This window comes from Callospermophilus lateralis, chromosome 3, assembly GCF_048772815.1.
Source record: "Callospermophilus lateralis isolate mCalLat2 chromosome 3, mCalLat2.hap1, whole genome shotgun sequence".
Classification (NCBI taxonomy): domain Eukaryota; kingdom Metazoa; phylum Chordata; class Mammalia; order Rodentia; family Sciuridae; genus Callospermophilus; species Callospermophilus lateralis.
The window spans coordinates 104,159,957-104,177,204 of record NC_135307.1 but is presented as its reverse complement, the minus strand read 5'-3'; the positions used below and the strand labels follow the sequence as shown (position 1 = coordinate 104,177,204).

The following is a 17,248-nucleotide window of genomic DNA, read 5'->3' as shown; positions in this document are numbered from 1 at the left end:
TAAATTTTGCGTTTGATCATTTAGAATTACTTTAATTAATAGGGAATACAAAGATGAGACAGAACAGCGTTGTTCTGGGAATGAAAATGGCATAAATAAAAATAATAAATAATAAACCTGTTCAGAGGTTCCAGTTTGTCGCGCTTGTTTTTGAACTTTATCTCCTTCATCAACTCAGCCACTTAGTGGCAATTTGCTGTGCACATAACTGCTAAGCTTAATGCAATTAGGATTTGATACGCCCTGAAGGACACCTAAAGGAATTTGGTATTATTATGCGGACTTGAAATTTTGGAGTATTTGACATGCATATTAGTCACAAAATTTAAGTAGTGTCTCCCAAATTAAAACTCTTAATCACAAACTAAAATCTTGCCGGCTTAGATTAATTGCCGCCCTATATTGAAAGGTTAAAAGACGCCCTGCTATAATCTTCAGAATTAGTCTCCAATTTAGTATTTCAAAGTCTTCAACAGTATTACACTGAACATAATCCAGACAGAAAATGGAAGTGCCGTACACTTTTTAAATATCGCATCTAATAGTGGAGATTCTTCTTTAAAAATTATCTTATGAACGAATTAGTACACCTGGTGAACTGCTCAAATAGTAGATTCACCGCCGCCGCAAAGTTTGAGCGGCGCGCTGAGCCGGAGTGGGCGGCCCCTAGCGCTCGATGTCACTTCCGGTTCCGCGATCGCTTCCGGGTCGTCGGCCCAGCTCTGCGGTTTCTGCGGCGTCTGAAGAGGTGGTCAGCGCGGTGGGCACCTCCAGCCAGGCTTCTGGCGGCTCCGCTTCTGTGCGTTCCCCAGCTGGAAGCGCCTTGCCCGCAGGTAGTGGGTGGGCTGGGTTGGGTTAGCGCGGGAAGCCTGAGCCGCGCCCTCTGTCGCCCCCACAACAGGCTACGGTTGGTTGGGTGGTCTCCAAGGGTCACTTGGAGGGTTCTTGGTTCCCGGGGCCCGGAGCGGCACCTTACTAACTCCGCGGCTGGTGCCAGAGAAGAGGGAGAGGCGGCGGCACGCCAGCCCCACCTTGATGCCAGCTAAACGGACCCGGGGTGATGGTCAGCTCAGCACCCTGTTTTTAGCCGACTGAGTTAAGTCTTAAAGTGTCCAGGTCAGCGGCGTATGGGTTTTGCTGAATTTCGAGAAGCATTCTTTAAGAGTCTCCTTACTGTGCTTCGTCGCGTGGGGTCTGCCTTCCAACTTTCCTCTTGCGAACTCTGACAAAGGAACCAATTTTAACTGGATGGTTTAGTCAAGAAGGTCTCAAACTGATTGCTCGAATTTGAAGACTTCTAATTTTCTAAACTACAAAATGAGAAGGGAGTACTAAATTTCTGTAGCTCATACCACATTTCAAGGATTTGAACACTAAGGAATTTTTAGAATCTAAGATCATTAAAACAAATAATTTAACAAATGCTTAAACACTTGATAATTGTTTTCTAGTTAATTCTCAGTCGTAAAATGGGGTGTGACACAAATTCTGTACTCATAGTTTGTAAATTTTTATCTCCTTTTGGGAATTTTTCCCTTCACACGTTATATTTACTGCAGTTTACTTTCTTTTATTTATTGAACATATATTTTATTTGGCTCCCATAATATGTCAGATACTATTCAAGATGCCCAGTTTACTTCAGTGAACAAAACAAAAATCTGTGCCCTGATGAAATTTACATACCGTTGGATGCAGAAAGTGAATATGCATTGAGTAATATTAATTTAAACTTTCAGAAGGTCATGAAAATTGAGCAAGAAAGGGTCTGGGGAAAGTTCTAGAATGCCTGTGGGAATTAGTCTTTTAAGTATGATGGTCAGTTTCGGCCTTATTGAGTAGGTGTTTTTTGAGAGAAGTCTGAGGAGTTTGGAGAGAATTGGCCAAGTGTCCATGTAGGGAAGAGTATTCTAGGCAGAAAAGAACAGCCATCAAAGATGCTTTCAGGAACATACCTGTCATGCTCAAGGAATTGAAATGAAGCTATTGTTTGGAGAGGGATAAACAAGGTGGAGATGAATAGTTGATAAAGGCAGGGAGATAATAGATAACCAAATTATTGTAAGGCCCCTTGGAAGCTGTGGGAGGTCTTTAATAGAAAAGAGACATGTGGGGCTGGGGTTGTGGATCAATGGTAGAGCACTTGTCTAGCATGGGTTCCAGTTTCAGCACCACATATAAATAAAATAAAGGTCCATTTACAACTAAAATAAATATATATGTAAAAAAAGAAAAGAGACATATTCTAACTGGTATTTTTAAAACATCACCTACCTATGAGTTAGGAGTAGAGTGCAGGGAATCAGAGATCCAAATGACTATAATAGTGGCTCAGATCAGGGTGATAATAGTGGAGATGGTAAGAAATAGTTTGATTTTTTAATACATTTTTAAGATAAAGCTTCGTGGATTTTTGAGGATTTGGATATGGAACATTTCACAGGTTTTGTCTTAAGACCATAAAACTAAGGAGTTATGAGATGGGAAAGATAAGTAGATGTGTTGAATATGCACCTAAATCCACTGGTGAGAAGTTTTTATGCTGGTAGGTATGTTTGGGAATGATCAGAAGTGGTATTTAAAACCATAAAAACAAAGATATTACTAAGGAATAGGTGTAGATAGTAAGCAGAAATGGAAAATTGTGTCTTGTCACATTAAAAATTCAGGGAGAAGAGGATCAACCAACAAACAAGAAGGGTAAACCAGTGAGTTAACATGACAATCCATAAACTGGTGTCCCAGAAGCCAAACAAAGGTCCTTTAATATCAAGGAGGGAGTAATCAGCTGTGTCAAATGCTCTAATCCTGTGAGGATTGAGGATTTGCAATGCCAGTGATAACCTTCACCATCTGTTTCATTAGAGTGCCAGAGGTAAAAGCCTACTGACTGTGAGCTGAGGAGTAAAGGAGAATAAAAGAAATGGGAGTTAGTGAGTACAGACAACTCTATGGAGTTTTCCAGTAAAGGGGAAGTAGAGAAATAGAGTAACTGGCAGGGGAAGTAAGTTAGGTTTGTTTGGTTTGGGTTTTTTATTTTCCCCCAAGACAGTTTATTTGCTGATGGAAATGATCATAGAAAGGTGAGGGAAACAAAGAACAACTGAATTATTAGAACAATATTCTCAAGTGTATTAAAAGGATAGGAACTGATGCAAAAGTAAAAGGGTTGAATTTAGGTAACTAATGACAGACCAGACAAGGACACAAAGAATATAAGTGCAGATATTGGTAGGTAGGTAGATGTGGATGTAAGAGTGTCAAAATTTTCACCACTTTAGTTTCCTTAGTAGCATGTGTGAGGCCCTTAGATAAATTTCTGATATTTGATATTAGTACTTGGACATGCCACCATTATCCACTCAAATACTTTTTAGCAATACTAAATACATTGTTCTAAATGGTAAATATATAAAGTCCCTACCTTCATGGATCATCCTAAATGGAGACAGAATAAGTATTTGTATGTCAGCTTCAGTTATTGACATGATTACAAATAAAACAGTACAAGAAGGAAGGAAGGTAATTCCTTGATCACAGAAGGCCTTTCTAATTAGGTGACATTGGAACACCAGTCTGAATAAGTTGTAGGAGTGAACTACGTAGATGTCTGGGAAGAAAATTCACAACCAAAAGAACAGCCAGGGCAAAGGCCTTCAGGCAAGAACTGCTTGCCTTGTCAAAGAACAACAGGGACCAGTATGACCAGAGCAGAGTGCGAGGGGGTGAGTAGAAGAAGATAGGCAGGAGGGTAGTGAAGGGGGCATATCATATGGCCATGCAAACTATAGGAAGGACATGGTGGTTTTTACTGCTATTGGTGGTTTTGAATAGATGAGTGATTTAATTTGCCATGTTTTAAAGTTTCAGTGTGGCTGCTATGGACTTGATGATGATGACATAGGCGGGGAGAGAAACAAAGAGACCACATATTGGACTATTGCATTAATTTTAGTGACAGTATTGTGACTTAGGGTGATAGCAGTAAAGATGATAAAAGAGAAAGACGTTGACTGTAAGGTTTTTGAATTATCTCACTGGAAGACTAAGTTTACCAATTACTGAGATGGGCAAGACTACAAACAGCCAGTTTAGAAGGGTAGTATTAGGGATTTGGTTTTTGGAAAATTTAATTTGAGCCATCTACTTGACTTTTTTATTCAATTTCAAGTAGATAGTTTTATATGTGAGTTCAAGAGGAGAAATTAGCTGGAGATAGAAATGTGGGGATCATCAACAAATAGATAAATAGATAAATCATCAACAAATAGATAAATAGAGAACCAAGGAGTCTTAGGGCAGTTTAGTAGGTGGAATAGGGAGCTGAGGAGGAATCTGCAAAAGGAAACAAGAATTATAGTAACCAGTGAAGTGGGTAGAAGAAAAGAACTCAGAGTGGTGTGCCAAAAGTCAAAGAATGTCTCAAGAAAACATAAATATCTATTATATCAAATGCTGAAAAAATATGTGACTGAAGGCTGACTATTAGTTTTGCTGAGTTTTATCTGATAACTATCTACTCCTTGAATATATATTCTCCTGTCCATTTGTAGACTGCAAGTGCTGTGAGGTCAGGGATCTTACACCTGACATGTAGTAGAAATTCAGTACTTATTGAGTCTGTACTACTGCCACCCTTTTTGAGTCCCCATCCCTCATCTGTTTCTAATCTCACCTTGAGCCAACTTGTCTGATCTCTCCTACCTAAAATGCTTCTGGGATTCTCACTGCCTGCACCACTTTTGCAAAGAAAGTCCTTGTGCCCCCTGTTTTAGCCTCATCTCCTGCTACTTGATGTTCGTGTTTATGCACTAATAATATGGGAAGGTTTATAGTTCATCACAAACCTTACTGTTTTATACTTCTGTGGCTTTTTTGTTATTGTATGATGATTTTCCTCCTTTGTTCTGCTAAAGTCTGGCTTGAATGGGGAAATTTTTGAGTCAACTCAGTCAACAGGCAACCTCCAAAGTATGCTGTGTATATCTCTATCGGGGTTCTTATTTTAAACTGGATTTAACCTTTTTGTATGCCTGTTACCCTCTCTAAGAGTGTTTGTTACCCTTTCTAGGGTTTAAGATTTGAGGAGTGGGAGTATGTCTTTATTCATCTTTCTGTTCCTGGTTTCTATCACAGTACTATCCTCTTGGTAGGCACTCTATAATTATTGAATTTTAAGAAAGCAGGAAAATAAAGAGGCAGGCATGCAAAGGTGCACTGAAGAATGTCTAGATCAATAACTTGATTACAAGTAGAATGGATGGAGCATGAAAAAGTCTAGACTTAAAAGGCCAAGTTTTGAAAGAAACCATAAAGACACATTTTAATAAATAAATATATCTATACTGTATTCAAAGGATGTGAATGTCATTTCAAAATCATAGAAAAATAACTAGAAAAAAACTTAAAATTCTAAAATTATAATTTGTAATTATGAGTTCTGTGGTTTTCATTTATACCTAATTATAATTAATTAATTAAAAGAGTTCTGTGGTTTTATATTACAATATATGAAGTAGACTATTGCATAAGTTATTTATAATGTTACAGTATGATCTTTTTAAATGATTTTATGTTAAACTTTTAGGACATCAATGCAAACCTGAAGAAAAAGCAGTTTCTTCCTCATAAGCCATGGCATATCAGTTATACAGAAATACCACTTTGGGAAACAGTCTTCAGGAGAGCCTAGATGAGCTCATACAGGTGGGAGACAGAAAAGTCAATTCAGTTTCATTTAGAGCTGTAATAATTTTTGTCATATCCCTTATCCCAGGCAAAGAAATATGAAGTAAAACTTGGACTATTTAGCATGTCACTGACAGATGAACAACCTTAAATTCCTGTTTGTTATACTGACAGTAGAACAGAAATACAATGATGAAATGGTGTGGTTGAACATATTTCAGAATATTTTGTTAAAAATTAAAATTAATGATTTTACTCCTTTTTTATTTAGAATAAAGGCTTATTCTCTTTGGTTTTAAATTGTTTTATGTAATTTAAATATCTTTTGAGATTTAAATTGGAATTTTGAATTTATATTTCAATTTTAGAAGTTTTCTTATTTAAACAACCCAACTAAAAACATATCAAATATTTCCATTTGTTTAAATATTAAATGGTCTTCAGTAAGATTTAATCTGTGTGTGTGTGTCAAAGTTCTATTCTGGCTTTGTAAAATTACTGCATGTTTCCTTTTCAAAATTTTGTCAAGATAGTGTAAAAGGCTTTGCTTCTTCATTGTCAGTTATGGTAAATGAGAATAAAGGATTCTAGTTCAGAAGCTCTGGAATTAAATTTTAGGTGATAATTTGTATGTTATTTTGTCTTTAATGTTTTTCCCTACAAGGATTTATGACCTTTATTTTCTCTCAGTCTCAACAGATCACCCCGCAACTTGCCCTTCAAGTTCTTCTTCAGTTTGATAAGGCTATAAATTCAGCATTGGCTCAGAGGGTCAGGAACAGAGTCAATTTCAGGGTAAGGATATTTTCCTAAATCTAGAAGCCTGCATCAAGGGATGTTTTGAGACCCCCTACATGATAATTAATCATAAGAGGAAGAGATGACTAATCAAGTTTTAGAACTTGTTTTGTTATAACTAAATTATTTTAAATCAGCTCTATACTAAGTTTATCCACTTAATGTTAGAGAGAGAGAGTTGTCTTTAGATTTTTATACCTTTGTTGCACAAGTCAGCTGGATATTTGGTACCTGCCCTGAAGAATTACTGAGATTTCAAATGCCTGCAAATATTAAGTTAAAAATTGAAGGTAAGTAGTGTAATAATCCCTACAATTCAGTTATGTTTCTCAGACTCTGGCCTTCACCTATTTTAGGAAATTATACAGAGTTATTCCTAGTAACTTTGTGTTGCCTCCCACCTACTCTTAGATGACTCGGCTTATAAAAACCTGAACTAATGGTAGATAACCACTTATTCTGGTAGCTTGGTCTCATTTATCATTTATATTTGCAAGAGTCATGCAAAGCTGAACAAATCCTCTATTTTGTGGTGATTTTATAATAAAATCCTGCCCATTGGAAGGCATGGTAGAACAGAAATAGTCTTACCACATTATGATATTAGTGGAGTCCTATAATATTATAATGTATAATGTTTGGTTGTTATCCTGTTATAGTTAACATATGTATATGCTTGTACTGTGTTATAGGACATAATGCTAATATAGAATTAGAATATATGAAAAGAATTTATGGGCTACCTTACATTTAAGAGAACCCCAAAGATTTGGGGGTATTTTGTCTTTGTTGATGATAGAAAAAAAATTTTGAGTTCCGGTCCAGGCATTGTTCTAGATACTGGTAATACAGAGATAAACAAGACAGAAAAGACCCATTTAACTTAAATTTTGGTAAAGAGATGAAATCTGCATTTACTTTATATTATATATAAATAAGTGTCTTATTCATCAATTTTACATGCCTAAAAACTAACTGGAATAAAAAGACATATAAAAGCATCTATGGGTCATTTTTATGTCTTTGAGACTATAAAATACATTTAACAGTAATAATTCTGGCAAAGTTAGTTTTTATTTATAGAATCACATGTAGAAATCTGCCTAGTTTGCCATTGGAAACCTGACCCTATATTTCTGAGTTGACCCATGTTAATCTATAAACTTTTACCCATATAGAAAGTATGGTAGACAACTTATCAGAGACCATAGGATTCACAAGGACTAAATGGTGTTTTAGCTGCATTAGAGTAGATTTCTAGTTTAGATCTCTTTAGATAAATTTATAGGTAATATGATACTTATATTTCTCTTTCATGGAATTTTGTAAATTTCTCAATTTCTAAAAGATTTAAGTACTCAGTGTTTACCAGGACTTAATTTTCCTTCCTGCCTTCCTTCCTTTCTTTCTCCCACCCCTCACTGCTACTGTTGTAACTCAGGTTTCATCATCCTATCCTTTACCCCTACCTCCTACCTCAGATACAACAGAATTAATCTCTTTTTTTAAGTCCAGAATATTCGCAAATAACATTCTGTTTAGCTTGGTGTAGTATATAACAAAGAGAACAGGTATAATGTATTAGTAATATCTAATTTTTAAAGACACATTGCTTGATTACATTTAAATTTCTTTATTTATGATTTTGTTCTGGCCTAGCAAGAAGATTAGGAACCGATTAAAAGAATAATCTTATGTAGCATGTTAATTTTTTTTTGTTATAAATCCTATATGAATTCCACATAAGTGAGATCACTGTGTAGGATGTTATAGGAAAAATAACCCTTGAGTGTGTAGTAAAAACATCAAAATATATGAACTTGAACTGGATTAATTATTCATAGAGAAAATTCACATTGATCTAGTATATATAACTAGGATTTTTAAAGAGTCATTGTGTGCATATGAGGATTGTATGACCACAGATACAGGTAATGATCACTTAAAACATAGTACTGAGCTTCAAAAAGCAATGAAGAGCTGGAGATAGGACTTGGGAGGCCCTGGGTTCAATCCCCCAGCACTGGAAGAAAAAAAACAATCAGCAATTATGCAAAATTAAAAGATTTAATGATCAAGAAAAGTAATCTTTTAACACTGACAGTTTCATTTTCCCTGTTCTTTGATGTTTGTGTAATGAACATGTATTAGGTAACTTTTTAAATGTTATTTTAATTTGTGTGTGTGTGTGTGTGTGTGTGTGTGTGTATTTATTAGAGATGCATTAGGGGTACAATTTGGCTGAATGACTGCTAAAATTAATATTTGACCAAAGCCAAATATTATTTGATAGATGTAATATTTTTAATATAAAGAATGAATTTAATATTTTAGGTTTTATACTAGAGATTCTAAATAGATTGATTCTCAAAAACAATGAAAAAGAAAAATATTTAAAATTCTATGCAGTAAAGGTTATTTCATGTTAGTGATTCTAGTTCACCAAATTATTCTTAAAAAATTACATTATGTTACCTAATCTTATGGGTTTGTTTTTTTTTGTTGTTGTTGTTGTTTTGTTTTGTTTTGTTTTGGCACTGGGGATTGAACACAGGAGGTGTTTAACCTCTGAGCCACATCACCAGTATTTTTTATTTTTTGAGACAAAGTCTCACTGAGTTGCTGAAGGCTCTGCTGAGTTCCTGAAGATGGCTTGAACTTGTCAATCCTCCTGCCCCAGCTTTCTGAGTTGTTGGGATTATAGGCATGCATCACCGTACTTGGCTTATGTTTTAAATTTGGGGGGCTTTTGTTTGGTTTGTTTTGGGTTTTGTTTGGTTGGTACCAATGATTGAACTCAGGGGTGGTTAACCACTGAACTACATCCCAAGCCCCTTTTTTATTTTTTGAGACAGGGTCTCGCTAAGTTGCTTAGAGTAACTAAGTTGCTGAGGTGGGCTTTGAACTTATGATCCTCTTGCCTCAACCTCCTGAGCTGCTGGGATTATATCCATGCAGCACCACTCCTGGCTGTAGAAGTTTTTTAAAACAATTATTGGTTCAAAGGTTATCTAGCTAATATGCTAGCTTAATTGTGTTATTTTAATCTAATTATAGGAGAGCATGTAATAAAATTGTTTCACCATCAAGTTTTATAGCATTTTACTTTATCAAATCAAATGAAGTATGTGTATTTATATTACAACTAATAGAAATTTCAACATATAATTATCTAAGTTTTTCATTCCACACTACATTTAAAATTCTGTTTATATTTGAAAATGAGTATTCATATATTAATTTTAAATCCTAATAATATGCTTTGTTCAAGTTATTGACACAGCCAACTTAGATATATTTTGTCACATTTACTTTTTTTTTTGTACTGGGGATCAAACCAAGGGGCTCTTTACCACTGAGCTATATCCCCAACCCTCCCTTTTATTTTTTATTTTGAGACAGGGTCTCACTAAGTTGCTTAGGGCTGGCCTGGAACTCACAATGCTCCTGTCTCAACCTCCTGAGTTGCTAGGATTATAGGTATGCACCGCCATACCTAGTGATGACTTTTACCTTATATTATGTCATAAATGATTTTCCATCCATTTCTTACCACTCCACTGAAACTGCTCTTGATGAGTTTTTTTTCATAAATTTAATAACATAATTTGTGATAACCATTGATTATTTTGTTTTGTTTTTGTTTTTTTGAAACCTATACTTCCTAGAATTTTTACTTACACTTTCTTCTATTCCCTACCCTCTTTCTTTCAGATTTCTTTGTAGTTTTCTTCCGGTCGTCACAATAATAGGTATTCCTCGGTATTATATACGACCTCCAAATACTGTCCTTGAATGATCTCATCTAGTCATGTGGCTTAGTAAAATTGATATGCTCATGCTTCTTTACTGTCTCTTGCTGCCCCTTAATGTCCCCTTGCTCTGAACTTCAATAAGTTAGTTTCAAATTCAGTAAGTTCCAAATTTAACTTTCCTACCAAACTGGCTTTTTTCTGTGAATTGCTCAAGTCAGAAACTTGGGAATTACCATAGATTTATGTCCCTCCATCATATCCATAATTGTTGAGTTCTGTCAGTTCTACCTTTCAAAATCTCTCCATTTCTTTTGGTCCCACTTGATACTACTGTAGTACAGCTACTTTTACCTCTCTGATTCAGCTGCCTCTAAGAGGCATTGGCTTCTAGTCTTCTGGCCTCCAGCTATATTCCCCTCAACCCATTCTTGTCATGGCCAAAAAGATTTAATCATATGATTCTTCTTCAAGTCCTTCATTGATTGACCTCAAAGCAATGAAAAAGCAAAATTGGAATAGAGCAAAGGCTTTATTTAAGTGATCTTCATGGTCTCCTTCCCCTTAGTACCTCCTAAACCATTGTTTTCTGGAATCTCCCACCTCATTCCAAGTGTCAGTCTTCTTTCCATTTCCCCACCTCTCCTCAGTAGCTCTTACTCATTCTTCAAGATTCAACTTACCCTCTACTTTGTGAGAGAAACTTTCTCTGCCCTGTGTCTTCCATATTCTTGAGCATCTCTGCTTTGCTCCCATCATACCCAGTAACTTACTCTTTCATAGCACTGTTACACTATATATTTGTTTTAATGATCTTCCTGCTAAACTAACTGATGGCAGGGACCAATGCTTATCATTATAATCTCAGAGCTCCAGCAGAGTGTAGTAACAGTGATTATTCAGATTTATTTAATTTATTAACTAATTCACTCACAGCCATCACTGTGAGTGAATTGACCATTCTCACTTCATACATAACACATTTTAAATTGAATCCAGCTATTAAAAACAATACCTCAAAGAACATTTTTTTATGTTCAATGCTTTTCCTGAACTAAAGATTTTAGGAATTTAAGTGTCTTGTTTCATACTAAATTGTAATGGGTCTGTATACATCAGGGTTGGGTGGGGGTGATTTTTGTTTTGTTTATGGTACTGAGCATTGAACTCAGGGGTACTCGACCACTGAACCATATCCCCAGCCTTGTTTTGTATTTTATTTAGAGACAATTGATTAGCTTCTGGCCTTTGCTGAGGCTTGCTTTGAACTCATGATTCTCCTGCCTTAGCCTCCCTAGCCACTGAGATTACAGGCATGTTTGATGTCTATTGCAGTTTGACCACACTCTATAAGAAATGTTTTTGTCTTTTTTTTTTTAATATTCAGGTATACCTTTACGAGACGAAAAAACTTTGTAGAGTATCAGTTGCATAAGACAATGTTGAATTCATAGTGGCTAATACAGTGATATATATATATGAGCTAAGTCACAGGATTAAAATTTATTTAGTGTCTCTAAGAAATCCTTGCTTTTGTACAAATTAGAAGAATTAATATACACAGTAAAATAGGTTATTTAGTGTCTCTAAGAAATCCTTGCTTATGTACAAATTAGAAGAATTAATATACACAGTAAAATAGGTTTTAAAAAATATTTACCAAAAAATTCACATGGACTTTCATAATTTAGCCACATGAGGGCAGTAGAAATACAAATTTAGATTTTCATACCACTTATTTACATTTCAGGTAATTTGCAGACCTTTTTATAGTGCCAGAAATAGTCCAATTAAAATGATTTTTAACTCTTAGCAAATTTATCTAGGTTTTCCTTTCATTTACTTGTTTTTTAGATAGATAGGTTTAAAATTAAGGAAAATCTTAAGCAGCTAAGCATTAAACATATTATGTTCTTAGTAGCTAAGTTCTCTTAAATTGCTTTCGAGAAAAATATGAAGGGGAAAAAAATGACACTTCCCTGTGTGTTTTGTTTTAAAGGGCTCTCTAAATACATACAGATTCTGCGATAATGTGTGGACTTTTGTATTGAATGATGTTGAATTCAGAGAGGTGACAGAACTTATTAAAGTGGATAAAGTGAAAATTGTAGCCTGTGATGGTAAAAGTAAGTGTTTAACTAATTGCTATTTGAAATCTTGTTTTTATGAGTCTTTAGACAATCTTCACATACTCAAAAAGTTTATAAGGGAAAACAGCAAACTAATCAACTCCCAGTTAATGACCTGGCTTCTGTCTCAGTTAGGTTCTGGATTCCAGATCTCAGTCCTCTTACTGATTTTAGGTGTGTGTATACATTTCACATGACACAGACTACTTACACAGATTAAATTTAAGGAAAAAGAAACAAATTATTAAATTTTTCTTCTTCACTTCAGTTGCAAATTTTAAGTAATTATCAGGTTTTCAAAACCACCTTTCTCTTTAAGGATGTGTTATTTAATGTTGACAATTTGTCCTAGGGTTTTTATGTTGCTAGATACCCATACACTTTATATTTTAGAAGTTGATTATTTAAAGCACATTTAAGAACCTTGCAGCTATAATGGTAAATCCATTCTTCTTATCTGTTTATGTCTATGCAAGTAAATGTTCCACTGCAGACCTAGGTACTTGTTCTGATTCTTAAATATTTCAGAAACTGTATATCTCTGCTCTCTGTTCTATGATTACATATTTCCTTTGTGCTAATTGTATTTTAAATATGTACATACTTATAATCATTTGTGTTTAAAGCACTTTGCTGCTCCATGTATGTATGTCAAAATATACTACTGTCATGGATATCTAAAAAGAACAAATTTTAAAAATGAAAAAAAATTGCATAAACAAGTATGCAAATTTTTAGAAGAATAATGTTTTCATAATCAAGGTAGGGTGTAGACTGACTAGTAAATTATATTGTCTTCTATGAATTCTCAGACTACCAAAGAAAACTTTTGTCCATGAAATGGACATACATTTCATGATGTTTGTTAACATGTGCTTAATGTTAATCAAAAATAGGTTTTGGGGTGTTTTGTAATATTTTTTGTTATGTCAGTGCTCCCCAACTATTAATAAATCTCAACACTCAAAAAATAAAAAATAAAGCAGCTAACTGTTCCTGAAATTAAATAGAAAAGACTAGCACTCTCCAAAAATGGGGCGTTTTTATTTTATTTGTGTATGTATTTGTTTTTATTTTGGTACTAGGGATATAACCCAGGAGTTTTTAACCACTGATTCACATACCCAACCCTTTTTATTTTTTTATTTTGAGACAGGGTCTTGCTCAATTGCTTAGAGCCTCAATTAAGTTGCTGGGACTAGCCTCAAACTTGCAATCCTCATGTCTCAGCCTCCCAAGTCACTGGTATTACAGGCATGTGCCACCACACTCGGTGCAAGACAGGTAGTTGAGAAGCAAAAAAAACAGAAGTGTAGAAAGTAATAGCCTCATTTCTCGGGTTATGGGTTGGGATTTTCATTTTACATACTTTAGATTTCAAAAGAAGTACCTAATCACTGAAAAGAAATGTAGAGAATCCACATAAGCACATCAAAGAAAAACATCAATAACATCACCTTCTTTTATAATAATGCATGTATGCACTATAGATACATTTGTAAATTTAACATTTTTCACACATGTTAACTGTTCTCTTCAACCTGATATCTGATGCTGCATAAAATTATACCTTCAGCCCTGTTTTTTAAAAATAGCCTCTGGATGTCAGAAAATCTCTGAAACTAGCAATGTTACATTGACTTATACTGTTCAGGTTAACTAGGAATAATCATTCTAAGAACTAAGGACATAGTTGACCTCTTAATTCAGTCATCAGATAATTAAGATCTTTTGTTGCTAGGAGCAGTGTTATTGTATATTTGATATTATATATTTGATTTTTTTTTCTTTTTCTGGTTTAATATCTTCTGGATCACAAGATAAATATGTTTCTACATTTCAGATAATGTGTAATTTTTCATATTGTACTTGACTATGGAATTTGGCATTAATTTTGTAATTCCTAGGCCTTTGTCAAAAGGAGTTGATGTATACCAGAACTGCTCAGTAGAACTAATGATGAAGATATTCTATGTCTCCATTTTCTAATAGCCCCACTTGGCTGTTGAGCATTTAAAATGTAATTGGCACAAATAAGCAGCTTCATATTTTAATTTTATTAGCTAACTTGAGTTAATTTACATGAAAATAGTCATAAATAGCTAGCCAGTGGCAATCCTATTGAACAGCATGAAGGTAAACTAATAGAGCTCTAACAACATAGTAAGTAACACCATAGCTTAGAACCAAAAAAGTAAAAAAGGCATCTGAGAAGAATTAATATCAAAGAATCCATGTATATAGGTATGTATTTTGTTCACAGACACTTCTGTCTGGTGGTCCTAAGAATGTGTTAATCTTGCTTAAAAATGCAAGATTATTTGTTTCTCCAAACTTCAATGGATAAAAAGTAGCAAATCACCCTCATTTTATCACAGTGACTTCTGAGGAGCTTCCCTTACAGCAAAGTTTAGTAATTATCTTCAACAACAATAAAAAAGTGAGCACTTATGAGAAGCTTAGATTGTATTCCCTTTGCTGTATATCAACAGAAAATAAATATTTTTTTATCCAAATTAAAATATAGTTTGGCATTTACAGGTAGCTCTGTACATTTAAGTAATTAAGAAAATGCTGTTCTTCAGTAATGCCAGATAAATAAGGTGCTACTATAAAGTAAGTCCATTTTATTCTTAAAGTTAGCTTTCTGAAATAAAGTTGAGTTTCTAATACAGAAACAGAGAAAAAAAATAGCTAGAATTTTGATCTGCTGCTCACTGGGAAGACAGGACCTGAAAAACATGTGGTTATATAACAGCTATGTGAACCAAATATAATACAGCTTGCCTTTCTCTCTAGCATAAACATGGAGAGCAAAATGTTGTCTTTTTCTCTGTCTTAAAAAGAAAATTGTTGACATTTTCAAGGCACTTCCGTTGTCAGCTTCCCTCTTCAGCTTAGCCTCCTTCTCTTTGCCCCCAAACTACTACCACCATTAGTTCTTCTTTTTTTTAAAATCAGTATTCTTAAATATTTAGATTTAAAAATAAGTTCTTTCTTGAATTTACTCTTTCTCTCTGTTTCCTAGATACTGGCTCCAATACTACAGAATGAATAGAAAAAAAAAATTGACTTTTTCAGGCCATCTTCTGTTATTATTCATCACTTTTTGAAGAGAAGCAAAGAAGAGACTTTTTTTTAATTTATTCTAGCATTGCATAAATGACTACACTGTACTGTATTATCAGAGAATTCCAGCAAAAAGAAGCTTATAACTATATTCTCTTACATTACCTTTATTATACAGCATGAAGAAACATACCTTTTTTTTAATGACAAATCAAAAATTGTTGCCTTCTTAAGAACATTCTTTAATAAACTCATTTTAAAACTCGATGTGAATAATTAGTGGTGGAGCTGTTTCAAATAGATATTGTGAAGTTATTAGACAAACATTTTTTAAAAGCACCATATTCCTTACAAATAACTTAGAAAATATAGTCATTTCAATAAAGTCATATTAGTTTTGTCAGTTGTAAATTTATCTGATGCATCAGCGGGGCAAAACTAAAATCTAAATGGAATTTTACTAAGAAAATCCCCTTTTTTTGTCTTTTCCTTTTGGTACTGGGGATTGAATCCAGGGGTATCTACCACTGATAGCTTTTCTTTTTTAGTTTTGAGACAGGGTCTCACTAAGTTGCTCAATGCCTCACCAAGTTGCTGAGTTGGCCTCAAATCTGAGTTTCTCCTTTCTCATCCACCTGAGTCGCAGGGATTACAGATGTGCATCATGGCACCCAGCTGAAACTTCCTTTTTTTTTTCTTTTTTCTTTTTTTTTTTTTTTTTTTTTTAATATTTTTTAGTTGTAGATGGGCACAATACCTTTATTTTGTTTATTTTTATGTGGTACTGAGGATTGAACCCAGTACCTCACACATGGAAGGCAAGCACTCTACTACTAAGCCACGACCCCAGCCTGAAACTTCCCTTTTTTAAAAGTATAAAACTAATCATTGATGAGAGAAACTTAAATACAATTAGATTTGGAAAAGTTAAATGATCTCAAAAACCTATTCCAAACAACATAAATTAGTTTCTAAATTATTTCTTGGAACTGGCCAAATTGATCAAGTTTCGTACATTTTTAAATGAACTACATCTGACTAACTATTAGACTTCAAATAAAAAGTCTGCTAAAATGTGTGGCATTTGTTTTTTTATATCTTTGTTTATGTGAAGGAACGAAGTTTCCCTTGTTAGTCAAAGTAGGAAAATACAATGAAGAATGGGGTATTTCTTAAAAAAAAAAATCCGGCTCCAGGTAATTGAGTGACTAAAATTTAGCAGCTGACTATAGATGAATCAAGACCAACTATTTTAAATTTTAAAAGACTTGGCTATCTATTATTTTGTAAGAATAGGATTTTGATGTTCTCTATTTTGTGGTTGACCCCATTTCATCTGTAATTAAACATTGGTTTAACCAATTGTATAGGGATGAAAAGTCACCTTTTGAGAAGAGTTGGTAATAATATTGGGCAAAATAGTTTTTTTACCTATTTAAATATTAAACAGTTGTTTGTTCTACACATAGTTCCCGTTTTTCAGATGGGGGGAAAAGTACGTTATTTATAATGTCATTCTTAAATACCCAAAGCTAACATTTGGCTGCACAGAAATGGGACTTCTTTATAAAATAGTAGCCAGCATTACTGTTCTATAAGAGACTAAGTGCTATATGTATTTCATATATTCTTCTGAGTAGTCTTAACTATTACTTTGGAAAAAAGTTTGTTCCATTTTTACAGATAAAGAATAAAGTTATCCTCTCATGACCCCAGTGATGTGGAAGACAAGAGGATCATTCAAGGCCAGCCTCAGCAATTTAGCAAGACCCTATTGCCAAAAAAAAAAAAAGGAATGGGGATGTAGCTCTG

At 34.2% G+C, this 17,248-nt stretch overlaps 1 protein-coding gene across 2 annotated transcripts; it reads left to right on the top strand.

The window, feature by feature from the left end:
- Nucleotides 1-702: 702 nt before the first annotated feature.
- Nucleotides 703-15,701, top strand: Gtf2a2 (general transcription factor IIA subunit 2). 2 transcript variants are annotated; one of them, XM_076850874.2, is made up of 5 exons: nucleotides 703-833; nucleotides 5,588-5,706; nucleotides 6,379-6,483; nucleotides 12,238-12,364; nucleotides 15,396-15,701. In XM_076850874.2, the coding sequence occupies exons 2-5, from the start codon at nucleotides 5,635-5,637 to the stop codon at nucleotides 15,419-15,421; spliced, it is 330 nt and encodes a 109-aa protein (XP_076706989.1). In that variant the 5' UTR covers nucleotides 703-833; nucleotides 5,588-5,634; the 3' UTR covers nucleotides 15,422-15,701. The 2 variants fall into 2 exon arrangements, with proteins under 2 accessions (XP_076706989.1, XP_076706990.1); XM_076850875.2 differs by having other exon boundaries at nucleotides 704-799.
- The last annotated feature ends 1,547 nt before the right edge of the window (nucleotides 15,702-17,248 follow it).

Excerpts from the sequence above, each read along its gene's own strand:
- Gtf2a2 (XM_076850874.2), top strand. The coding sequence starts at position 5,635 with ATGGCATATCAGTTATACAGAAATACCACTTTGGGAAACAGTCTTCAG. Across the intron at positions 5,707-6,378 it reads GCCTAGATGAGCTCATACAG|TCTCAACAGATCACCCCGCA; the intron begins GTGGGAGACAGA and ends ATTTTCTCTCAG. Across the intron at positions 6,484-12,237 it reads GGAACAGAGTCAATTTCAGG|GGCTCTCTAAATACATACAG; the intron begins GTAAGGATATTT and ends TTTGTTTTAAAG.